Source organism: Thermothelomyces heterothallicus (assembly GCF_042370625.1).
Source record: "Thermothelomyces heterothallicus CBS 202.75 unplaced genomic scaffold P884_scaffold_11, whole genome shotgun sequence".
In the NCBI taxonomy this organism is placed as follows: domain Eukaryota; kingdom Fungi; phylum Ascomycota; class Sordariomycetes; order Sordariales; family Chaetomiaceae; genus Thermothelomyces; species Thermothelomyces heterothallicus.
Genome location: NW_027192572.1, coordinates 228,401 through 252,540, shown reverse-complemented (window position 1 = coordinate 252,540; position 24,140 = coordinate 228,401). Strand labels below are relative to the sequence as shown.

Genomic DNA, 24,140 nt, shown 5'->3' with positions numbered 1-24,140 from the left:
CCGATGTTTCGGAAAACGCATCGATGTGCAGCGAAAAATTTATCCGCTCGCGCAACAAGTTGGGGTCCCCGGGGAGTACGAGGTACGGGGCATCGGAGACAACATTCTTCGATTGCAGAACTTGATCGTGTCAGACACGAGGTTCGCTCACTCCCCTTCCAGCCTCAAGCTCCACCACCGAACTGTTTATCGTCAGAGACCGTTTTGGTGGATTTCCCCTTCCGAGCCGCGACCCCTGTAGTTCATGCAACACACTCTGGCCCCATGTCGAATCGCCCGGCAACTCCGGCGACATCCAGACCTTGTCATCAATGATCCTCTCAGCCTTGCCCACCTGGATAAACAACCCGCGGTCGCCCTCGTCCTTGCTGCGCCGCTTCCACCACCACCTCCGAGCGGGCGCCGGCGTCTTCTCGTCGCTTTCGTCCCCGTGCCCCCGCCGCCGCCGCCGTCTGCGCCGCCACATGAGGTAGCCCACCTCCACGACCACCAAGAGCACGACCGCCAGTATCAGCCCTATTGTTAACCCGGCCGCTGCGATGGGCGACATGTTGGGCTTCGTGTCCTCCGAGCCGGCGGGCGGTGTCGCTACGTCGAGCGATGGCATCGCTGGGAATTGCGTCGGTATCGGTGCCGGTGTCGCCGAGGGAGACTGCGTGGTGCTTGTGGTGCTCGGAACGAAGTTGTTCTGGCGGGAGGATGGCTCGACCAGCAAGAAGCCCGGGCTGGACAGGTCCGGATCCGACGCCACGAACTCGCCCTGGCTTGTCGGCGGCTTGAAGCGGAAGACGTACTTCGTCTCCCTGGCAAACTCTGCCGCCGGGGGATCGGAAGTGACCAGCTTGAGGCTGCCGTCTTGAGCGAGATTCACTGCCCCTTTGTCGGCCGTCGTCAGCAGGTCTTCCCCCCCGGGGGAATAACGAGGTGGGTGGGTTAGGTTTGGTCTCAGACTTACTTGCCAAGCACAGTACTACCGGGTCGGGCCCGACTTGCCAACTAGTAAGCCAGAGGTCGTAGATGCTATTGTTGAGCGCGTTCCACGAGACGAGGATCTCGTCGCCGTAGGTGTAGGCTTCGGCGAAGTCGGGCTTGTCCCCATCTGGAGTATTCCACAAGTATTCCCTCTGGCTCTCTTCGGCATTCTCCCCTCTTCGGGACAGAGGGTGAGGCGATGTTTGGTGATCAACGGGCCGCCCCCATATCACCATGTTCGAGTTCGTCGACGCGTTCCTCCGTCTCGGCTGACGACCCTGGCGTTGCAAACCGTCAGCGAGGACGTGCATTGTCGGGCGAACAGAACACCAAGCAAGCCTTGTGTATTACCGCACCACCTGTGCGCTTGGGCTGGCAATTGCGCACTATATTCGAGGGCATACAAGGGCTATCAGCGAAGGACCTCTCTAAGCTCGGATTTTATTTCTTCGGGTAAGCTATCCCCCCCGCCATTGTTGAACTTGTCTTGTTCTTGGCTCTGCCTGTGGGCGTTGCATCCTTCTTGCGAGAGAGCCCCGTTCGCAGGCGGCAGGTTGGGTCGTAGGAATAAGATCGAAGCTAGCGCGAGGTGGACGAATGAAGTGGTTACAAAGCGCGCCGAAGCGCTTACTCGAACCAACAGCCCCCAACGACCGGTCGCCAACATTGGCCGGCTTAGCGGGGGGGGGCCCATCTCGGCGCTTCTAACCGTTCTCTTGGGAGCCGCAAAGTAACCTCCACACCAATGGCGCCGCGTCAGGCGGATGGTCGATCCCGACGCGTCCAGTTTGGGCTGTTTTTGATTCGGGTTGATTATTACACGCGATTATGCCGCAGCCTCTCCAGCACTGCAAGCCCGCGATATCGGCCTGACACGTGTGACCGCAGCGTGCGATGCAGCATGCATGGACGCTTGTAACCTTGCACGTCCAGATATGCGGCCCGTTTCCGAGACATCGAGCTGTCATCGAGGATCGGGCTGAGGCTGAACTCTCATACCAGCCGTTGGTCCTTTTCATTACCGAGGCGTTCCACCCGTCCAGTAACTATCCTCCCGCGGAGGGAATGAAGAAGCTCATGCAAGAAACACTAGGTTAATTACCAATCAGTCGTTTGAGTCACGGAGATCGGCATCAGCACGGATTCTGTGCCTGGGTCCTTCATGAATGTACATACATACTCACAACTCACATTAGTTCATCAAAATCAACAAAGATGAGCTCGTGAAGGGAATAATCCTACACTCCAGCCTTGACTCTGATCGTAATCTAATATAGGTACTATCAATCTATGCCTTTCCTGATCGGAAACTCGGCTCGCACGGCCACTCAGCCATCCGACAGTAATCCGATTTCCTGTCATTGAGGGACATGTTTGCTCGTCAGTTCAGGACGACGAGACCTTCACCTTTGGCCACGGCGGCTCCGGCTATCTCCTCAGCAAGGGCGCCATGGCGGAGTTTGTAGGCAAGCATCCGGCTGTCGCGAACGAGTACGACGTGCTCGCCCGCGAGGAATGCTGCGGCGACTACGTCTTTGCCCGTGCCTTGAAGGACAAGACAGGCTTGAGCGTTCAGCAAAGCGTAGGTCGATTAGTTAATACCCACTTATTTATAATGCCTAATTACTTGGTACTTCTTTCATTGGGTCACACTTGGGGGCAATTGAGGGCTCCTATGACCCACGAGGAGTATTGATCGGCGCTGACAGAGCGAGAAACGTTCCTTTTTCCCACTCCTTCCTTAGTGGCCTACTATGAACGGCGAGAAGCCATCAACCTTACCCTTCGTCCCGTCGCACTGGTGCCACCCGATCGTGACGATGCACCACATGGGCGCCGACGAGATCAACACCTTCTGGCACTTTGAGCGGCGCCACCACGAGCAGCACCAGCAAGGAGCGTGGCGGCCCCTCCTGCTCCGGGACATCTACCACGACTTCGTCGCTCCCCACCTCTCCAACTCGGACGGGAGACGACGCGCGAGGACTGGGACAACCTGGCGGCCGACCGCTTCTACCTGGACCCGGGCCGGCCCCGCCACGGGGCCCAACATCATGATTCTTATCATTATTTACCCGGCCTGGCAGCTGAACCGGACCCATCCCTTAGCTGAGCAGACTGAACCGGAGCGGGCAGCCCCCCGGTCCCCGGCCGACTGCGCCGCCGCCTGCCGGGCCCTGCCGGCGGGGGAGTACTTCCGGTACAAATACGCCGACGGCGCCTGCAGCGTCGCCGCCTCCTTTGCCCTGGGCCGGCCCGCCGAGACCGCGAAGCGGACCGTGAGCGGCTGGGAGGTGGACCGGATCCGGGACTGGGTCCGACGCCAAGGCGGCTGTGCCGCCGTCGAGTGGCCCGCGGTCGAGCGTGGCGATGGAATCTGATCTGAATCAATGATACTTTTGAGTGCGGTAGAACGATTATGAAGTAATTACCTAGTTAATTACCGCACGGAGAAGCCAAGGGCTCGGGGGCAATTCTCTTGTTCAACAATACTTCTTCAGCTTGCACATCTTCCTCCAGGGCGGCCCCGGTCAGCTTCTTCCTTCTTCCACCACCACCACCACCATCATCATCATCAATCTACAGCCATCAACTCCATCGCAGATGCAGATATACGAAGATCCATCTACCCACAGTTATTGAAATACCCTGACTGTGGTGTACGCTTCGCGCACCTCTCATCGTGGCCCACAGTAGGCGGCATGAAGCTTCGCTTCAAATGCACCCTCGATCGTGATAAGTAGAGAGGGAAAGAGCACCACGGGCTGCCAAGCGTGTGGCATCCAATGGGTGCACAGATTAATCTGGAGGATTAGCCGTTTATATACTATAGTAGAAGCGAAGCTCCTTCCTTTGCTCTTCAATGTAAGCACCTCTCAGAGACTTTGGAATTGAAGCTTCGCCTCAATAATATGCCTGCAAGAGGCAGGACTAGGTTAATTACCTTAAGGTAAAGTTACTTATTATACCTCAGAAAAAAATCACAGCGAGAACAGGTGATTATTCTCTTACCGAAGGACGAGGATATTTTTATTGTTACGTGTCGTCACAGGGAATTACCAGTAGTTTGACGCGTCAAGTCACGTAATCAGATGATGTCTTTTGCACCGCAACCATTCTTGTCTTTTTGTGTTGCTCAACACGAAAGCGTCTCGATCTATGGTCGTTTTGATTCTGAACGACCACTGAACAATTCAATGTCTTGTTCAAGCTGGCCGTCGGCCCCGTCGGGATCTTTTGTTAATTAGGTATTACCTTAAATCTTTCTGTTGATCGTGGATCTAGTACAAAGTAAGGTACGCTGGTTTCGTTTACGTCAACCATGGTATAATATACTTCGTTTTCTCGGGCTATCTTGTAATGTTAAAACGAGCCAAGTAAATCACACTTATGAGTTTTCGAGTGTTTCCTGCGTTTATCCGCGGCGAATCCAAGTGTCACTCCTCGGGCACTCGGCTGATTTTAGAGGGAGGGGGGCGGAAGGAGCATCCCCTTTTGGGCCCTCTTGTTAACAATCATGTCACTAATTGCTGGCTCGGGAGTGCCCCGGTTGTTTGGAATCCCCGCCCGGCAGCGGCCCGGGGATGACGGGGAGCTGTGGATGCACCGAGCGCGCCGAAAATTGTTATTGCCGGAGATGATCTGCTTGGGATTGGAGGCCAGAGGAAACAGCCCCGGGGCGCGTTCCGAGTTGAATGAATGAGCGGGTTAATATAGTAAAGATCTGCGCTATAACCTGGTCTCGAACGCGGAGCCAACCTTTCCGAGCACGCATCTTGATAATAAGTAACCCCCCTTCAATAAACTTGTGAAAGAGCTACCTACAGCTGGACATATAAATCTGCAATGGCCATCTCAGAAAGGGACCCCATACGGAACCTTTGATGCAGCAGGAAGCGGTTTACTTTCTGTCGACAACCAACGCAGCCATGAAGTTCCTCGACGTCCTTCTCAGTGCCGCAGCTGCCAGCTCGGCCCTGGCAGCGCCGACTTGCACAACCAAGACAAAGCGCGCGGGCAAGTTCAAGTTTGTCGGCGTCAACCAGTCCTGCGCCGAGTTTGGCCAGGACACGCTCCCGGGCCAGCTCGACAAGCACTACACCTGGCCGGCCAAGTCGAGCATTGATGTAAGTGTCTTTGAACTTCGAGCTACCATGAGGAAAAATGAACAATGGAATTAACCATGCTTTCGAAAATCAGACGCTCCTCGCCACCGGAATGAACACCATTCGCATCCCGTTTATGATGTAGGACTGAATGCTCTTTCCGCCTCGCTTCACAAGTAAATAGGGCACACATTGCTGACAACGGGTTGCAGGGAGCGTCTCATCCCCGACCAACTGACGGGAACCGTCAACGAAACGTACTCCGCGGGGCTTATCGATGTATGAAGCAGACATAGAGCTTCTCAAGAATGGGGGGCCGGAATTTGCTGACCGGAATTTCAGACCGTTTCCTACGTCACGAGCAAGGGAGCCTATGCTGTCATTGACCCCCATAACTTCGGTACGACCACCTTACAATGACCATGTCCAAAGTGGGAGGAAGGGGGGAGGGGAGGAAGGGATTGGGAGCGTGGAAGACAAGCTAACCAAGAACTTGTTCCACCAAATTTCACAGGCCGGTACTACACGCAAGTCATCACCGACGTCGAAGGCTTCAAGGCCTGGTGGACGACGATGGCCAGACTGTTTGCCGACAACGACAGGGTCATCTTCGACACCAACAACGAGTACCACGACATGGACCAATCGCTCGTCGTCAATCTGAACCAGGCCGCCATCGACGGCATCCGGGCCGCCGGCGCCACCTCGCAGTACATCTTTATCGAGGGCAACTCGTGGACGGGCGCATGGACCTGGGTACGAACACGGAATTCTGATCCGGATATTTATTTTGATTTTATGATTTTGGTTTTTTTGACCGGTGTAATAGTAGCTGACAATCATGTCATTCCCAGGTCTCCTCGGGCAACGGCGAGTCCCTGCTCAACCTGTCGGACCCGGAGGGCGACGACAAGCTCATCTACGAGATGCACCAGTACCTGGACGAGGACGGGTCGGGCACGCACGAGCAGTGCGTCTCGGGCACCATCGGCCGGGAGCGCCTCCAGGCGGCGACCGAGTGGCTCAAGGCCAACGGCAAGAAGGCCATCCTGGGCGAGACGGCCGGCGGTGCCAACGACCAGTGCATCTCGGCCCTGACCGGCATGCTCTCCTTCATGGAGGAGAACTCGGACGTCTGGCAGGGCTGGCTCTGGTGGGCTGCCGGTCCCTGGTGGGCCAACTACATGTACTCGATGTGAGTGTTTCCTTATTTTTTTTTTTTCATTCTCTCATTTCATTCCTTTCTGAAGATCTTGTCCCCCCCTCCCTGTCTAACATCGCTTAGTGAGCCGCCGAGCGGTACCGCGTACACCAAGGTTTTGCCCAGCCTCCGGCCTTATATCTGAGCTCGATGGGGTCTGCAAACGTTGCGGAGTGGAAGTAGATTCCACTGTTGGGGTTGATCACAAAGATACTGAGCCTGAAGTGTACTTTACTTCATCAGGGTAGATGAAATCGAGCAAGATACATAATTACAGTTCCCCGAGAGCTATCGTCCTTATATAATTACACGTCACTCAACTGAGGACCCGAAGTGCCCGAGTCTTAATTAATCCAAAGAGTGCTCCGTACCGCTATCAGGGCGATGACTCCTGTAAATTATATTGATAATACAAAACTGTGAAACGTTTTCTACTTTTACCTCGGAGAGACTACTGGAGGTATGGTAGAACGAGGTGAGTCCGTCGAGCTATGTGAGAACGAGGGTGAACTACGTTGAAGACCTAACACGAGCAAGACTACAATGTTCGCCAATTGCGGGAGCCTAACAAGCACCACGGTAAACTGGCAGGAGGAGACAAATGAACATAATACCTTATCCAGTCTGCCCTCGCCGCGATCGGAATATCCCACCTCACCCGAACTTTCTTCGCCCTCTCAGTGTCTTTTAATTAATTACACTGACTTGATTGAAACCCGCCGGAATACGCGAATGATAATAAAAGAAAACCGACTCTAAAGATTCCGAGGAAGTAGGGTCAGAGGAAATAGGTGGTTCTTGAAGAACGCTTGACTGTCCTTGCTGCCCAGCCTAAGGGAAGCGCTTGGTGAAGTAAACGTTCTTCCTCCCAGTGAGCTGATATCTACCTGGAACCTTCTTCCACTGCTCCCTTGTAGTGACTCGCTCATTTCCACTGGCATCGATAAAGGTGAGCCTCGACGAAAACCTGTGCTTTATCGTACCTATCTCAGGTATGTATATACGAAGGATGTATGTACATACAGTATGCACATACGCACACCGATTCCAGGGCAAAGAAAGTTGCGCGGCAGAGGGCTCGATTTAAGTGGGTGTTGGGCGAGTGTGGGGCCTTGTGATATTGCACTGCTGTGCACTTGCTTGCAGTTGCCTGCCTCGACCAAGGCTGCTTTCTTCATCGAATCGCGTAATTTAGCAAGACAACCTCGCGCCTGCCATTTGCCTCCTCAAGCTCACTTGTGTCTCGATCCCTTATTCCCCTCTCATGTCGTCGGATTACGTTGAGGCGCGGGTCGCCTCGCAGCGCAGAGTGCGACGCCGACGACCGTGGCTGGAAGCAGCACAGACACCTTTCCGCGACGACGCGCCGATGGTTGGGCCGCCCAAGACGACTGCCGCAGACTTTGAGATGCCCCGGCTGCGCCGCTGCCCTTTCGACCTGGACAGCATGGTTTGGGAAGCCCGTATGGGCGGCGGCTTAGATGGCTATGTCTGGAAGGTCCGCTTCGGGACCCAAGGACCTTTCGTACTGAAGGTGGTAAGTCGTTCCCTCATCAGGCTTCCTGTATCCTGGCCCCCGAGAAACTGGCCCCGCTTATCGACCATCATCGCTCACGTTTCTTTCCCGCCAGTTCTGGGATGCCCAGCCCGTCGACTTTCCAACTTACTACGCCCCGCAGCGAGAATGCCAGAATGCCGCCCTCCTCCAGATGATACAAACCGCAGTGGAGCATGCGGCTGCAGCCTCTCGTCCAATCTTGGTCAACGCCAAGCCGACAACTTGGGACGACGCGATCGCCAACCTCGCCGCCTTTTCTGACGAGGCACGTCTGAAACAGCCGTCACCGGCCGATCAGGGCTCAGGGCCGCCCCAAGAAGGCTTCTGCCAGATATCGACCATGCCACGCATGAAGAAATGCTACGGCTGGCTGACAATCCCCGGTACGATATTCCGGGAACTGCACTGGACACTCCGGCCGCCCCCAGTTCAGGTTGACAGGATCGAACGTTACCTCACGCTTGACCAGGAATACCTCGCAATTGTCTACGAGTATGTCGAGGAAGGCGAAAACGACCCCGAGACGATGCAGAAAGCGATGGACTTTTTTTGGCTTGCCGGCTTCAACCGTGCCTTCTCACCCCTCTTAAGGAACTGGAAAAGCGGAGTGCTCGTGGATCTGTCCGATATCGTTCCTCCCCGCGGATATGGTTGGCAAGAGAAACTCGACAAAGATGGACCAGCGTCGGCACATGTCCTGCTAAAACAGCCTCTGCCAGCGGGACCCGTGAGAGCACGCGCGTGGACCTAGTCCTACACTGTCGGCTCGCAGTCATCAATTCCACGCACCCATCGCTTCCCTGGCAAATGGGTCTCAGCTTGCAGGTCCGGCAACTGCTTCGTGACGTGTAGCTGTTCTTAATGCATGATTCGGCGTCAGTGTGATTGGCTGCGTCTCACTGAAATAGGCGTTCACAGAGCTTCCACTGCTCCAACTTCACCCGCAAGCTGCATTAATTACCCATGACAAGCCCATACGAGTTCAACAATAAGCAAGGAAACAGGGCAATAATCATCCATTCGCCGTCCCGTATTGGTTCGCAACGTGAATTGAATAGGCATGTCGATGCCTGGATCATTCGCTCCCTCGAGGATAGTGGGAAGACAGTCGGGTTGCCTGGATGAGACCGGTTTATTGCCAACCGCGGGAGAAGCGGCGGCGTCCGGCTAGCACGGCCGACCAGAATGAGAGAGAGACGACGTTACTCTCACACACTATGATGTACAAGTGGATGAGCACTGGCGACACGCACACAGCGCGTACGGATGTTATCAGGCTTGTGCGGCAACCCGGCGGCTTGCCGCTTGGGTCCAAGGAGACTTCCGGAGATGTGGTTGCAAACTGTGGAGTCGCCCGTGCGTGCCGCTGCCCTAGACCGCGCCATTGTGGGCGCGAACCATGCCGCGATTCATGAAAGGAGCTCGCGATGCGGAATTCCAATCGACGAGACTAACTGCTTGCAGCTAATTGAAGAGGCGGGTATTTTGTGATTTTGCGATATGCTGCCGTTTGCATCCAGACTCGGGAAAGCGATTGCTGTGCTGTGGTTTTACAGCCTCTTCCTGTTTGTGAGTATAGGCTTCTCTATAGTATAATCGCCTCGGTCATAAGACTTGAAGAAGGGGGGTTCGGTCAAGCCAAGCCTGGGGGTTTTGGTCAGCCCACCGATGAATGCGTCCCCCGCATGTTGTTTACCCCGAGTGCGGAGTGTGGGGAAGCGAGAGAATGCCAGCCCCCCAGACCAGTTCCTTCCAGGAGAGGGTGTGCATCAGCTGCCCAGCGGAAAAAGATCAAAACTCTGTACGGGGTTACTGTACAGTACATCTTCGTACACAACTCCAAAGGCTAGACTGCCAAGCGGCCGGGCAGGAACGTTGGCCCACCTCGCCCACTAACGGCGACCAACGGCGACCAACGGCGGTGTAGTGACGGCATCTCGAGCCAAAAACTGCCGTCTTCGGTAGTGCGCCCTTGTGAGCTTGTTGCGAGTCCACAGCGGCCCCGCCAGGGCGTCAGAAGCGCGCCTATCAGGTGGCCGCGACCCGTCAGCTTGGCACCGCCGGATGCAGCGTCGGATTCTTGACTCGATCGTTGTTCCCCAGAGCTTTCCCCATTGATTGGCGGGATCCAGCGGCCGAAAACCCTGGCCTGGGGCTTGAGAGCGGACCAAACAAAACAAAGGAGCCATCGTTCCATGGCAGCATCAAGCATGTGCTTGCTTGCCATGTAACGTCCACTCTCCGGGGTTGCGGCCCACGATGGGTCCGTTTTTGATCAATCTCGGCCCGTGTTGAGTCGACTCCGCATGGAGTCTGTCAGGGGGATGATCACTTAAGTGTAATCCGTACATTATTAAAGCTTCCCCGGCCTCGTCGCCGACCTGGGGAAGAAGGATGTGCGGAGAGTTCAGTTGATTTCCTGCCGGTTCTCTCCATCAGCTCGAAGGCAATCCGGGGGAGTGAACCGATAATTATTCACGGCCAATCCGGAGAAGACCTTTCAGATTGTTCGGCCCCTCTGGAGCCACCGGCAAAGCAAACATCAACACTGCCACTTCAGATAAAAGTGGCAGGTCCCGGCGTGATTCTCTCGGGCGACGTTTTGAGACAGCACCCGCGCGTGCATAAACCCGGAGCCAGAGAGAATCTCTTCTGGATTTCTTCGCCAATTGCGACCTGAACTTGACTTTGTTTCCCGCCACGAACCAATCTTCTGGCTTCGTTCTTTTTTTTTTTTTTTTTTTCCCTTGTGAAACACACAAACTCATCCCGATTTACCCTCCGAACTGAACCGTGAACTAGCATCGGAATACGTCTGTGATATATTGCAAAGAACAAGGCGACACGGAGCAAAATGAAGCTCCCCACGATTTACAATGTCCAGCTCGTGGCCATCATCGCGACCCTCGGCGGCATGCTGTAAGTTCCCCCTTCAGCAACCTAATTATTATTAATGAATGACCTCTCCACCCATCCAATTCGCATCTACGGCAAGACGAGAACCTCGGCACTGACTTCCACACCCCTCGTTTTGCAGGTTCGGGTTCGACATTTCTTCCATGTCGGCCATCGTGGTGACCGACCAGTACATCGAGTACTTCAACAACCCTACCGGGGTGATCCAAGGCGCCATCGGGTCGGCTCTCGCGGCCGGCTCGGTCGTCGGTTCTGCCGTGGCAGGTCCGCTGTCCGACTGGATGGGCCGCCGCGACTCCATCATGTTTGCCTGCTTGTTCTGGCTCGTCGGGACGGCGGTCCAGGTGGCGACCCAGAACGTCGGCCAGCTCATCGCCGGCCGCGTGCTCAACGGCTTCACCGTCGGCATCACGTCGTCCCAGGTGCCCGTCTACCTGGCCGAGATCGCCAAGGCCGAGAAGCGCGGCTCCATCGTCATCATCCAGCAGCTGGCCGTCGAGTTCGGCATCCTCATCATGTACTTCATCGGCTACGGCTGCGCCTCCATCGAGGGCACCGGCTCCTTCCGCACCGCCTGGGGCACCCAGTTCATCCCCTGCGTCTTCCTCCTGCTCGGCCTCCCCTTCCTCCCGCGCTCGCCCCGATGGCTCGCCAAGGTCGGCCGCGACAGGGAGGCCATCGAGACCCTCGCCAACATCCAGGCCGACGGCAACACCCAGGACTCCCGCGTCATTGCCGAGTGGGAGGAGATCCAGACCGTCATGCAGGCCGAGCGCGAGGCCGGCCGCGGCTGGAGGAAGTTCTTGCTCAACGGCATGTGGAAGCGTACCCTGGCCGGCATGTCGGTCCAGGCGTGGCAGGTGCGTGTTTTTTTTTTTTTTTTTTTGTTTCTCTCTCTCTCTCTCTCTTCTTTTTGATCTCCATTCTTTTTCTCCATCCCTCTCTTGTTGAAGAGGAACAAAGGTTAACAGGGAAATAGCAACTGGCCGGCGCCAACGTGATCGTCTACTACCTGACTTACATCGCTCAGATGGCTGGTCTGACCGGCGACGTCGCCATGGTTACGTCGGGTATCCAGTATGCCGTCTTCATCGTCTTTACCGGCATCATGTGGTAAGTATTAAGTATCATCCATTGTTATGCAATCTCCCGGTGTCCACCATCCATCCATTTCCTTTTTTTTTTTTTTTTTTTTTTTTTTTTTTTTTTTTTTTTTTGCTATTTTACCTTAACCGAGTATTAATTAATTAACCCTTGTTTCTTCTTACTAATCATGATAAACAAAAAAGGCTCTTCATCGACAAGACCGGCCGCCGCACGCTGCTCATCTGGGGCGCCCTCGGCATGGGCTTCTGCCACTTCGTCGTCGGCGGCGTCATGGGCGCGCATTCGACCTACCACCCCGAGGGCGTGGGCAACCCGCCCAACGGCAACATCGTCATCGCCGTCAACAAGGGCGCGCCGGCCAACACGGTCATCACCTTCTCGTACCTGCTCATCGTCGTCTACGCGCTGACGCTGGCCCCGGTCTGCTGGATCTACGCGGCCGAGGTCTGGTCGCTGGGCACGCGCGCGACGGGCATGTCCCTGGCGGCCATGAGCAACTGGGTCTTCAACTTCGCCCTCGGCATGTTCACCCCGCCGGGCTTCGTCAACATCACGTGGAAGCTCTTCATCATCTTCGGCGTCCTCTGCGTCACCGCCGCCGCCTGGTTCTTCCTGCTCTGCCCGGAGACGTGCGGCAAGACGCTCGAGGAGATCGAGCTCCTCTTCTCCGGCCCGGACGCCCCGCACCCCTGGAACACCAGGAAGGGCGACTCCCGCCTCGCCGCCGAGATCGCCGCCGTCGAGGCCCGCCGGCGCGAGAAGACCGAGGCCGGCGAGGTCGAGGCCGTGCCCTCCGTCGGCGAGCAGGAGAAGGTTTAATTAATATTAGAGTTCTCACAGAAGAGAGTCACAGTAGGAGGGAGAGAGAGAGAGAGGGAATGTGCAGAGGTGGTGGAAGGGGTTTGATGAGTCCCTTTTGTAGGGAATGAATGAATGAATGAATGCCTGTGGATCGTTAGACTGCTCTGCTTTTCGGGATTGTGGAACGGGTGAGGTGACATTGCTGGATGTGAAGCAAAAGCGACGCCGCAATTGCCCGCCAGCAATTGCACCTTAAGTATGGCCGTAGGTATTCTGACACTGGATGACTCGCGTGGTGGGAAATATTTACAGGCCTCATCAAACGACTTCCTCTGCTTCCCCCCCCCCCCCCCCTTTTTCTCTCGTTGTAGAAAGAAAGTCGAAGGGAGAATATGAAACAACAACCTCTATGACTCCATGAAAATGTGCCATATTAATTACTGGATGCCCATGAGTGCGTCCCAATATACCACCCCGTTCTTCCAACCGTCTAGTTGATATCATCTGTATCGTGAGAGAAAGGCAGATCGGGTGACGGTGACCGACTCGGCCGTGATTTGTCCCGAGCTCAACCTTAAGGGAGTGGAGCCTGAAGTGCAATAATGCAGCTAACTGCCGCGACTAACTGCATAAATACTAGTACCCTACTTAATTATTCCTACCAAGTAATTATAGACGAGTCCTGTTTTGAGTGCTGTTTTGTTAGTCGTGGTTACATTGACATAATAGAGGCTCTAAACCAAGCGAGTCCTGCCCGCCCAGGCCTAACTTTGTTTACTTAGCTTCGGTCTTGCCGTGTAGTGTATTTATGTATAGTTAGTCCCTCCTGCGAGTAGTGAGATGATCGTTGGCCCGGATCTATGCTCGGCACATACAGCTTGGCATGGCCTTGGATAATTATAATATATGCAATTGTGTACCACCTCGCGATTAATTAATTACTGTTTCAAGACTCTCTCAAACATCACTTCGGGCAGCAACGTTGTTTGGACGTAATTTAGGATTAATTATGTGACTTCCCACTCCGAATGCCAAGTCTCTAATAGTCATCTTGTAATTAATTAATAACCCAATAACCGATTCCCTAACCTTTCTCCTCCCTCCAAAGCCCAGACTCGATGATCTAATTACTGATATCATGACGTGTTTTACTCGGCCGGCTTCCACCTCAGCAGGGTGAAGGAGTGCTTGGCGAAGGTGAACTTGCCCTTGCCGTCCCAGGAGCTCTCGGCGATGCCGACCTTCTGCTCGTCGGCCGTGTTGGCGACGCCGACGTGGTCGCCGGTGACGACGAAGACGGATACGCGGTCGCCGTGGGCGATGCGGAGGCCGTCGAGGTCGACGGGGTAGTCGTTCTGCTCGTGCAGGTTGGCGACGGCGAGGTTGACGAAGCCGTCGTCGCCCAGGGCGGCGCTGCAGTCCAGGTAAGGGGTCTCGATGGCGGCGCGGATCCAGGCCGGCCCGGTCCGGCCGGTGTACTCGGGGGCGCGGACGTGGAGGGCGAGGGTGTGGCCGCGCATGTAGCGGCTGAAGAGCAGCAGGGGCCACCAGATGGTCTGCTTGACGAGGCCGTCGCGGGTGGTCACGAGGGGCGAGATGACGTTGACGGACTGGGCGATGTTGGCCATGCCGAGGTCGCGGGCCTGGCGGACGAAGGCGTTGAGCCAGACGGCGACGGCCAGGGCGTCCGAGAGGGTATAGCGCTCCTCGGCCCCCTGCTCGCCGGGGGCGCGGACGGGGTCCCAGACGTTCCACTCGTCGAAGCAGATCTTTTGCTTGGGAACCGTCGCCGGCACCTTGTTCTCGATGCGGGCCAGGTCGATCAGGGCCGAGGCCATCTGGATGGCGCGCTCGGCGCTGCGGGGCGCCGTCGCGTTGGGGAGGTGCTCCCGGTCGGCCGTGTAGACGTGGATGCTGTGCATGTCGATGAGCGACTTGGTCTGGTTCTGGTCCCCGAGGCCATGGACGTCCCAGCGGACGCACTCCTTGAGCACGTGGTAGTCCCAGGACGAGTAACCCGTCTCGCCGCACAGGATCAGTGTGATGCTCGGGTCCAGCAACTTGAGCGCCTTGGCCCACTGGTACGCCTTCTTTGCGTAGTCCTCCTTGGTCATCTGCTCAACCTGCCACGGCCCCCAACACTCGTTCCCGAGCGCCCAGTATTTGACCTGCAAGACGAGGGTGAAGCGAAAGACGGTCAGCGGTTCCGTGTTGGTTGAAAAACAAAGTGGATGCAAAAAAATCATAAATGAACAAAGAAAGAAAAAGAAAAAAAGAAAAAAAAAGGAAAGGGGCACCGTCACATACATTGTATGGCTTCTCACGGCCGTTCTTACGCCGCAGGTTGGCGTAGTATGTGTCGCGGTCCGAGTTGCAGTACTCGAGCCAGGCGAGAGCTGTCCCGATGGTGGTAAGTGTTATTGATTAGTTGATGCAATATTGACGGCTCCCCACACTGGGTTGATTCATTAATAAACTGACCATCAGACAGGGTGCCAGTGCCCATGTTGAGGCAGAGGTAGGGCTCGGCCCCGACCACTTCACACCATTTCATGAACTCGTCTGTTCCGAACTCGTTGGTCTCGACGCCGATCCACGCCAATTCTGGCCTGTACACGGGTTAGTCCTCGATAAAAAATTGAAAAAAAAGAGAGAGAGAGAGAGGGAGAAAGAATATAATTAAATGAGAAAGAGAGAGTTTCACCTCTTTGGCCGCTTCTCCTTCGGGCCAACGCCGTCCAGCCAGTTGTACGTGGCAACAAAGTTACCGCCGGGATATCGGACCACTGGCACTCTCAGCTCCCTAAGGGCCTCGATGACGTCCTTGCGGAAGCCGTTCTCGTCCGAGAGCGGGTTGCCGGGGTCGTAGATGCCACCGTAGATGCACCTCCCCATGTGTCTGGATTCCCAAGGTTTGTCAGCACTTCGTAATATGTCTCTCGAGACGATGTTGGGGCCAAAATTGGTCTTGTCATTGTTTCTTACTCTGTGAAGCCGCCATAGATGTTGTCGCTGATTTTGGCAATCTTGTGCGAGGGATGGATGGTAATGGAGGGGCTCTCGCCGTCCTCGATCCTTGTGAATGTGGCCATTGCGAGCAGACAACAACGCAAACTTAGAGTTACCCTCCTATACTGATCTAACGGGGATAGTGCCTCTCACTCCTGTCCTTCTCTCTTCTCGATGGGAAAAGGGGGGACGGGACCAACGGAAAGACCCAATACTCTGTGATGTTTTTTATTCCACACCCCAAAACTCCGGCATCGCGTTCTCCTCTGGTCGGTCGTGATGGAGTACGAATCAGGGGTTCTCCGCATGATCTATGACCTGATGATGCTGAAGGGGAGTGGTGCGGAAAGTGGGAGGTGGGGAAGGTGAGGGGTGTTTCCTGATGGAGCTTATCGCCGTTAGTCGGCGCCCGCTGATTCGTGCGCATATTACAGTAATCCGTACATCCCCCAAACCCGCCCCGGAGCTGACAAGCGTGCCCAGAGGTTCCTTAGCCCAGATCGGGAGCCAGACCCGGGGATAGGCGGGGAGAGCGCCACGCGGGGACGATGCAATGGAATACCCACCAGTCGGCGTGGGCCCTGCATTCCCCAGTGCCGCCCTCCCGAGCTTCGGCGCATCTTTGTACGCGCGGGGCCCACGCTAAAAACCGCCGACTGGGCTAACCTCGTCGCACACTAACGTAGTCTTTTTGTTAGCGTGCTCGACGGCAGTGATTAGGTACACTAGTGTGGAAGATTATTCCCAGTCCTACAGTGAAACCGCGAGTTTTTCTTTCTAGGCAACGCACCTTGCGCTCATGATGCACCAGAATGCCGGGGCGGAGACTGGGGTAATTATTACTGTATGTACGTTCTCTAATATTAGTTGGTACACTAGGATCTCGGGCCTGCTCGGGGGTAAGGGGCGTCTCGGATAGGTGCGCTACCTGGATGGGCCAGGAGCATACTGGTTAAACGCGTGTTAGTTCGGTGTATTTTTTTTTCTTGTTGCTTTCTTGGTTTGTGGCTTTCCTCACCATTCGCTTGGCTCGTGGAGTTCATAGTGTAATTATGTATGCGTCAGGTGGCTAGTACCATCCCCCATTCATTCTCAGCTAATACGGAGTGCTAGTACTGCAGTGGCACTAAGCGAGACCTTGGTGGACAACCAACACGATGGATTCCAAGGTCTCGAATGCTCCGTTGCCACGCGACAACGGCAGGACCAAGGAGGGGGGGGGTGGTATCTGCCCCGGATCCTGGGCCCCCGGGGGGTAGAAACCCGGCGGTTACATCCCCAACTTTTGGTGTAGTTATAAAGGTTGCAGATCTCCCCGTGTGGGGTTGAATCTCTCCCGATGCTGCTGACGTTGCTGCATACTACCATACATCCAAAGCAGTACCGACAGCAACAGCAAGACCAAGACAAGTCCAACTTGACCGGCAGCTTGGTCGCACCATCCCATCTCCACGATGGTCCTCTCTCCCAAGTGGTATCAGTTCCTGGTGGGCGTCTTCGCCTCGCTCGGGTCTCTGCTGTACGGCTACGACCTGGGTGTCATTGCCCAGGTGATTGCCTCGCAGTCCTTCAAGTCACGGTTCAGTCCCAGCGACAATGAGGAGTGAGTAATGAATTAATTAATTACCTACTAGTTTATTGTCTTCTTCCTCTCCTTCCCCTCACCGCCGTTTTGCTTGACTTTTTTTTTTCATTCTTCTTCCTCCCTTTCCCATAATTATGTCTCGGTCCATATGAAGTGACAGACATATTGACACTTTTGCTTCTCTCTAGAGCAGCGGTCGTGTCCGTCTTCACGGGCGGCGCCTTCTTTGGTGCCATGGCGGCCGGCCCCATGGGCGACAAGCTCGGCCGGCGCTGGACCATCCTCTGCGGCGCCCTCGTCTTCTGCCTCGGCGGCGCCCTGCAGACGGGCGCCCAGACGCTCTCGTATCTCTATGCGGGCCGCTCGATCGCCGGACTCGGCGTCGGCGTGCTCTGCATGATCGTTCCCATGTACCAGGCCGAGCTCGCCCACCCCAGCATCCGCGGCCGAATCACAGCTCTACAGCAGTTTATGCTCGGCATCGGCGCCCTGGCGGCCGCCTGGATCTCGTACGGTAAGTCTGCTGTCTCCCCGATCGACAAAAAGAAAAAAGATAACAGAAAGAAGGAGAGAGGAAAAAAAAATAGGCTAACCCCTGAGTTTTCTTCCTCCTCTCCAGGCACGTACGTCGGCTTCGCCCCCACCAACGACGGGCAGTGGCGGACCTCGCTGGGGATCCAGGTGATCCCCGCCGTCTTCCTGGCCGCGCTGATCCTCCTGTTCCCCGAGTCGCCCCGGTGGCTCATCGACCACGGCAAGTCGGAGGAGGGGCTCAGGACGCTGGCGCAGCTGCACTCGCACGGCAACGTGGACGACGCGTGGGTGCAGGCGGAGTACCAGCAGATCCGCGAGTCGGTCGAGTTCGTGCGCGAGAACGAGGCCAAGTCGTACGCGGAGCTGTTCCGGGACCGGTCCTGCTTCCGGCGCCTCTTCCTGGCCTGCGCCATCCAGGGGTCCGTCCAGATGACGGGCGTCTCGGCCATCCAGTACTACTCGGTCACCATCTACGGCCTCATGGGCATCGAGGGCGACGACACGCTCAAGTACCAGGCCATCTCGTCCATCATCGCCCTCGTCGCCCAGGCGCTCTGCATCCTCCTCATCGACCGGCTCGGCCGCCGCTGGACGCTGATCGGCGGCAACCTGGGCAACTGCGTCACCTTCATCATCGCCACCGTCATGCTGGCCCGCTACCCCCCCGGCACCAGCAGCAACAAGGCGGCCGCCTGGGGCTTCATCGTCGTCACCTGGGTCTACAACTTCAGCTTCAGCGCCACCTGCGGGCCCCTCTCGTGGATCATCCCGGCCGAGATCTTCGACACCAAGACGCGCTCCAAGGGCGTCTCCATCGCCACCATGACCTCCTTCGCCCTCAACACCATGATCGGCCAGGTGACCGGCCCGGCCATGAAGACGGTCGGGTACCGCTTCTACCTCCTCTTCGTCGTCTGCAACTTCACAAACGCCCTCTTCTTCTGGGCCTTCCTGCCCGAGACCGCCAAGCGGCCCCTCGAGGAGATGAACCGCCTCTTCACCGACGCGCCCCTCTTCGTCCCCGCCATGAACCGCTCCGACTGGGCCCTTAACGACCTCGAGCTCCGCGTCGAGGAGGTCAAGGCCAAGCAGGAGTCGGTCGCCGCCCACGCCGACCGACGTTAATCTTCTTTTCCTTTTTCTTCTTCTTCTTCTTTTTCTTTTTTCGTTGTCGTTGTTGTTATTGTTGTTGTTGTCGTTGTGGTTGTTGTTGTTGGCTCTCTCTCTCTCTCTCTTCCCTCTCCTTCGGTTAGGAAAAGGGAGTGGGAGATGTCAAGATGTCCAGGAATTACCTAATAGGTAGTGAATCATCCCGTCAGCACTAGTGTATGTACAGTACCAATACACACATGTTGCCCTAATGATTGGCAACTTAATCAAGTTTCCAGACATGATTTTGCTATCCAATCGCATTGTAACCTCTCGATGACATAATATATAATTACTCGTACAATGCACTGCCTCTCGGCATAGACACCATCCGAGAAGGTCTGGCCGCACGAAGAGTACCTACTATTAATACATGCCAGATGAAATTCCCTCATGACGCCCGTGACCTGGTGAGACTTCAGCAGGTCCAATCAGACTTGCGACGCTACTGACAAGCGGCTTCTTATCAAAAGTTCCCTTCTGTTCCGGCTAAGCTTCTCGAAGCATCTCCACACCTCTAACTTAAACACAGCCTCTTAACGCCGGGCAATTTGCTAAGACTTAATTATTAGCGTTAAAGTTGACCTCGCCCACGGCGCAGACCGTGGTCCACCCTCCCACCGAGTCATGCACGCCTCGCTTTCGTCTTTTTGCCCATGCATATGACTTAGTCCATACAAGCCACAGGATTACTGCACTTACGCAGCGACAAGATTTGGACTCAACCGTGATTGGTAGGACGACACGGACGGATATGTAATACGCACATACATTCGGTTATAGTACTGTTTCCTTCGCTTGCCCCTCGATGAGGGGGAAAGGTACCGGGGATGAGACGATGATGAAACAACAGGACCGAGCTTCGCGAAAGTCCCCAACGAAGGCGCAGCGCTTCGTCTCAAGAACACACACTACGCACTGCAGCTTTAAATAGCGTCGTTGCCACCTGGAGTGCCTTTGTTTTCCATCGTGAGTTTGCTTGTATTAATTATTAAATGAAACTGCATACACTGCATAACTCATCCATAGCCGCGGCTTTCTCTCTGATCTTAATTATTACATTCAGCATCGCCACTCCTGTTCGACGCATCACCCTACCATCGCTTCGCAGTTGCACTACTTAGTAATTACAACAACGAATCAACCGCACATCATGGACAGCAGGACCTTTTCCTCGCGCTTGCGCGAGCTTGTCAAGGTGAGTGTATACGCTGTCGAAACAACAACCCAGCCCCCTTCCCCCCCCCCCCCCCCAAAAAAAAAAAAAATAAAAAAAATTCCGGCGGCCTTTCTTGTTCATTAATGTCCTTTTTTTTCCGTTTCAAAAAAAGTATATCTGACCTCATGCTCCTCCGCAGTTCCTCAGCACCGTCAAAGGTGACCTCGCCAACGTGACCGGGCCCCCATCGCTCCTGGCGCCGCTCTCGGTTGTCGAAGTAGGCCGCTACTGGGCCGAGCGGCCCTCCGTGCTCGCCGCGCCCGCTCGGGAGCCCAACCCGGAGAAGCGCGCCCTGCTGGTGCTCCGCTGGTTCCTCATTGCCCTGCGCGGCCAGCTCTACGTCGGCGTCGACCTTAACAACAACAACAACAACGGCAACAAGACTACGACGAGCACGTCCATCCGTAAGCCGCTCAATGCCTTCCTGGGCGAGCTCTTCCTTGCGAGCTGGACGGACGAGGAGACCAAGGGGACTATCAGGACGACAACGCGGCTGGTGGCCGAGCAGGTGTCGCACCACCCGCCGATCACGGCCATGCACGTATCGTGCGACGACGACGGCGGGGGGCTGGTGCGCGCGGACGGGTACGCGCGGGTCGAGATGGCGTTCGGCGGGGTCGGCGCGGGCCTGCAGATCCGACAGGTCGGGCACGCGACGGTGCGGGTCGACCGGTACGGCGAGGACTACCTGATCCCGCTGCCGGACGTGCGCGTGCGCGGCTTCCTGGCCGGCTGCCTGTATCCCGAGATCGCGGGCGTCTACCACATCGTCGGCAGCAACGGGTTCCGCGTCGAGATGAAGTTCTGGGGCGAGGGCTTCATCCGCGGCAAGAGGAACGCGTTCGAGGCGAGGGTGTACCGCGACGAGGAGGAAGGGGAAGGGGAGGAGGAAGAAGAAGAAGGGGAGGAGGATGGCGAAGGCGAGAACAAGGAGAACAACAGCGACAAGAAGAAGAAGAAGAAGAAGGAAAAGAAGAGGAGCCGGGTGGTCTACTACGAGGTGGCCGGGTGCTGGAGCGAGGGGTGGACGGTCAAGGACGGGCGGACGGGCGAGCTGGTCGAGGTGTACCGGGCGGACGCGCCCGAGAACGGGCCGGCGCGGATGGAGATGGAGCCGGTCGAGAAGCAGGACCCGTGGGAGTCGCGGCGGGCCTGGGCGGGCGTGCTGCGCGGGCTCGCGGCGGGCGACATGAGGTCCGTGGTGGCCGAGAAGACCAAGATCGAGCAGGCGCAGCGGCAGATGCGCGCGAGCGAGGCGGCCAGGGGCGTCGTCTGGGAACCGCTCTTCTTCAACTCGTACCCGTCCGACGACCACCCCGTCTTCCACCGCCTGTCACACGGTCTGGGCTGGCAGCTGCATGCCGACAAGACCAAGGGTGTCTGGAAGTTGGACGATGGCCGCCTCAAGAGGATACAGCGGCCATTCCGGGGCGATATCACCCCGTTCGGATACTGATCATGCCTCCGCTCGTCCATACTTACCGTCTTGTCTTGGGGAGTAACATATATTATGCTATACACACACAGCGTCGGCGTTCGGACTGCTTTTTATTTATTTATTTGGAGAAGGAACTTTGCCTCATAACCTCCCGATATGCATGAGTCGTCAACGGTGGTTCGGTAGAACGTTTAACACGAGGGGGCGCCTGAGATAATAGACGAGCCTCACGACTCCTGGCCTCTGCGCGCGCGAGAGTGTGCACTTGTAGTGACCTCATTCTGTCCCCTTGGCCCCCTCGCCCCAAAACTCCCTTGCCATGGCCCGCCCCGCCGCGCGCCCCGAGAAGATGCACCCTCCGAGGAACGTACCCTCGAGTGAGCTGTACCCGTGTACGCCGCCGCCGCCGAATCCGGCCGCTTCGCCCGCGGCATATAACCCCGGAAACGCCGTCCCGTCGGGACGCATCACGTTGCTGTCCAGGTTCGTCTCGATCCCGCCGAGCGTCTTCCGCGTCAGCAGGTTCATCCTCACCGCGATCAGTGGGCCGTGGTTCTTGACGTCCAATAGCCGGTGCGGCACCGCGACGCGGCTCCGCTTGTCGGGCCAGTAGGTCCGCGCGTTGTGGATCAGCATCACCTGGGCGTCTTTGGAGTACGTGTTCTCAAACTGCCCGTCCCGCGCCTTGACGACCTCGAGGACCTGGGCGTAGTCGAGCTGCGGGGCGCCGGGCACCGTGGAGACCAGCTCGTTCATGCCCCTGACGAGGTCCTCGAGATTGTCCCGCACGACAAAGTCCACGCCGTGCTTGACAAACTTCTGCACGGGCACGGTGCCTTTGGAACCGAAGACGCGCTGGGTGAGAAGCTGCCAGATGGACTTATTGGTCAAGTCCGGGTTCTGTTCCGAGCCCGAAAGGGCGAACTCGCGGGCGACAATGGTCTGGTCGGTAATGAACCACGTGTAGTCGTAACCCGTGCTGCAGATGTACTTGAGCGTCGCCAGAGTGTCGCTGCCGGGATAGAGGAACGGCGGCAGGCGCTTACCGGTGGCGTCGAGCCATAGGGAGGACGGTGCGGGCAGGACGCGGATGCCGTGGTCGGGCCAGATGGGGTCCCAATTCTGGAGTCCCTCGGTATAATGCCACATCCTGTCGCGGTTGATCACATTGGCACCCGCGGCTTCGGCGATGTCAATCATGCGGCCGTCGACATGTGCCGGCACACCGATGACAAAGTTCTCGGGGACTCTAGGTCCGAGGCGCTCAACGGGCCAGCATGCCTTGACCTTCTCGACGTTGCCGCCAATGCCGCCCGAGGAGACCAGCACGGCAGAGCCGTAGATCTCAAAATCACCCACGACCTTCCTCGACGACTTGACTCCTCGCGGCGAATCGTCTGGCTCCAGCACCCGTCCCCTGACCCCCACGGCGCGGCCCGTCTTCTCGTCGACGATGATCTCGTCCACCATATGCCGGTGTCTGAACTCGACGAGGCCCTTCTTCTCGGCCGCCTTGACCGGCTCGGCAAAGACGCGCACCACCTCCGGCCCGGTCCCCCAGGTAATGTGGAAGCGGGGCACCGAGTTGCCGTGTCCGTCCGCCCGCCCGTCGCCGCGCTCCGCCCAGCCCACGTTCATCAGGAACCCTATTCCGCGCGCCTTGACGTAGCTCTCCATCTCGTCGGTGGCGAAGTTGACGAACGCCTCGGCCCACTTGCGCGGCCAGTAGTCCTCCTTGTCGCGGTCGAAGCGGGCGGAGCCGAACCAGTCGCGCATCGCCAGCTCGCGCGAGTCCTTGATGCCCATGCGGCGCTGCTCGGACGAGTTGACGCAGAACAGGCCCCCCAGCGACCAGAACGCCTGGCCGCCCAGATTGGCAGCATTTTCCTGGTCGACGATGATGCTGGGCACGTTCTGCTGGGTGAGCTCGAATGCGGCGACGAGGCCAGCGAGCCCCGCGCCTACGATGATGACTGGCTTCTTGTCGGTGTTGGATGCCATCTTGTTTCCTGCCGCGGGGAGTCGAGGCGGCCGGGACTACTAGAGGAAAAGGTTCGACAACCGGGTATCACGAACAGCCGGAGCAAAGTGCAGAGCTTGGAATGTTCTGCCTTTTTTGGGGGCTGCGAATCCTTAGGTCATGTGTGCAAAGCTCCTGGAGGAAGCAAGCCCCGGCGTTCCCTTTGATGTCGGTTGCGAGGGCCACCACGGGTGACTATGATCCATTAGGGAAGGGGAATCAGACCACTCGAATACCTCGGTTGCTCAACCGTCATTGTTGTGGTGCGTTGCACCTGAAAGCGGTTGGAATTGCCTGGTTAGGGCGACCAGGGAAGCAACGGAGAGGAGAATCCCTGCAACTGCTCCCAAGTCGGTTAGCTTGACTCCGCATCTGTTATGGATCTGAAATGTTAGCATTATAGCACGTAGGTTACGTACATGCTAGGATCAATATGAGGCGGCTAGGTTGGTGTCCTACAAACCGTGTTAACATTTTATACGAGTCATCTCCCTTTTATTAGTCTGTTTGTTGGTCAACAATGCT

The 24,140-nt window shown here is 56.6% G+C and overlaps 9 protein-coding genes across 9 annotated transcripts; 6 read left to right on the top strand and 3 right to left on the bottom strand.

Annotated features, from left to right (window-relative positions):
- Positions 1-130: 130 nt before the first annotated feature.
- P884DRAFT_243301 (uncharacterized protein) lies at positions 131-1,298 on the bottom strand (the record flags this gene model as incomplete). Its single annotated transcript, XM_069440313.1, has 2 exons — positions 956-1,298; positions 131-870 (listed from the first exon to the last, which is right to left on the bottom strand). Exons 1-2 carry the CDS (start codon positions 1,281-1,283, stop codon positions 131-133), a joined length of 1,068 nt encoding a protein of 355 aa, XP_069297509.1. The 5' UTR covers positions 1,284-1,298.
- An 836-nt stretch (positions 1,299-2,134) lies between these two features.
- P884DRAFT_299738 (uncharacterized protein) lies at positions 2,135-3,353 on the top strand (the record flags this gene model as incomplete). The annotated part of the gene is made up of 3 exons (XM_069444704.1): positions 2,135-2,140; positions 2,363-2,554; positions 2,718-3,353. 3 exons carry the CDS (start codon positions 2,135-2,137, stop codon positions 3,351-3,353), a joined length of 834 nt encoding a protein of 277 aa, XP_069297508.1.
- Positions 3,354-4,891: 1,538 nt separating this feature from the next.
- On the top strand, positions 4,892-6,424 carry P884DRAFT_329670 (glycoside hydrolase family 5 protein; the record flags this gene model as incomplete). The annotated part of the gene is made up of 7 exons (XM_069445645.1): positions 4,892-5,099; positions 5,173-5,219; positions 5,291-5,357; positions 5,421-5,478; positions 5,593-5,834; positions 5,933-6,273; positions 6,364-6,424. Exons 1-7 carry the CDS (start codon positions 4,902-4,904, stop codon positions 6,422-6,424), a joined length of 1,014 nt encoding a protein of 337 aa, XP_069297507.1. The 5' UTR covers positions 4,892-4,901.
- A 1,119-nt stretch (positions 6,425-7,543) lies between these two features.
- P884DRAFT_200255 (uncharacterized protein) lies at positions 7,544-8,588 on the top strand (the record flags this gene model as incomplete). The annotated part of the gene is made up of 2 exons (XM_069438282.1): positions 7,544-7,816; positions 7,911-8,588. The coding sequence occupies 2 exons, from the start codon at positions 7,544-7,546 to the stop codon at positions 8,586-8,588; spliced, it is 951 nt and encodes a 316-aa protein (XP_069297506.1).
- A 2,103-nt stretch (positions 8,589-10,691) lies between these two features.
- P884DRAFT_269712 (sugar transporter-like protein) lies at positions 10,692-12,679 on the top strand (the record flags this gene model as incomplete). Its single annotated transcript, XM_069442289.1, has 4 exons — positions 10,692-10,756; positions 10,875-11,613; positions 11,733-11,866; positions 12,043-12,679. The coding sequence occupies 4 exons, from the start codon at positions 10,692-10,694 to the stop codon at positions 12,677-12,679; spliced, it is 1,575 nt and encodes a 524-aa protein (XP_069297505.1).
- A 1,130-nt stretch (positions 12,680-13,809) lies between these two features.
- P884DRAFT_200464 (glycoside hydrolase family 51 protein) lies at positions 13,810-15,753 on the bottom strand (the record flags this gene model as incomplete). The annotated part of the gene is made up of 5 exons (XM_069438300.1): positions 13,810-14,829; positions 14,969-15,057; positions 15,143-15,270; positions 15,366-15,560; positions 15,647-15,753. The coding sequence occupies 5 exons, from the start codon at positions 15,751-15,753 to the stop codon at positions 13,810-13,812; spliced, it is 1,539 nt and encodes a 512-aa protein (XP_069297504.1).
- Positions 15,754-16,912: 1,159 nt separating this feature from the next.
- Positions 16,913-19,177, top strand: P884DRAFT_243286 (general substrate transporter). The gene is made up of 3 exons (XM_069440312.1): positions 16,913-17,273; positions 17,444-17,769; positions 17,875-19,177. Exons 1-3 carry the CDS (start codon positions 17,125-17,127, stop codon positions 18,912-18,914), a joined length of 1,515 nt encoding a protein of 504 aa, XP_069297503.1. The 5' UTR covers positions 16,913-17,124; the 3' UTR covers positions 18,915-19,177.
- Positions 19,178-20,091: 914 nt separating this feature from the next.
- On the top strand, positions 20,092-21,613 carry P884DRAFT_200478 (uncharacterized protein; the record flags this gene model as incomplete). Its single annotated transcript, XM_069438302.1, has 2 exons — positions 20,092-20,136; positions 20,297-21,613. 2 exons carry the CDS (start codon positions 20,092-20,094, stop codon positions 21,611-21,613), a joined length of 1,362 nt encoding a protein of 453 aa, XP_069297502.1.
- Positions 21,614-21,696: 83 nt separating this feature from the next.
- On the bottom strand, positions 21,697-23,866 carry P884DRAFT_259538 (fumarate reductase/succinate dehydrogenase flavoprotein-like protein). The gene has a single exon (XM_069441357.1). It carries the CDS (start codon positions 23,594-23,596, stop codon positions 21,872-21,874), a length of 1,725 nt encoding a protein of 574 aa, XP_069297501.1. The 5' UTR covers positions 23,597-23,866; the 3' UTR covers positions 21,697-21,871.
- Positions 23,867-24,140: the final 274 nt, after the last annotated feature.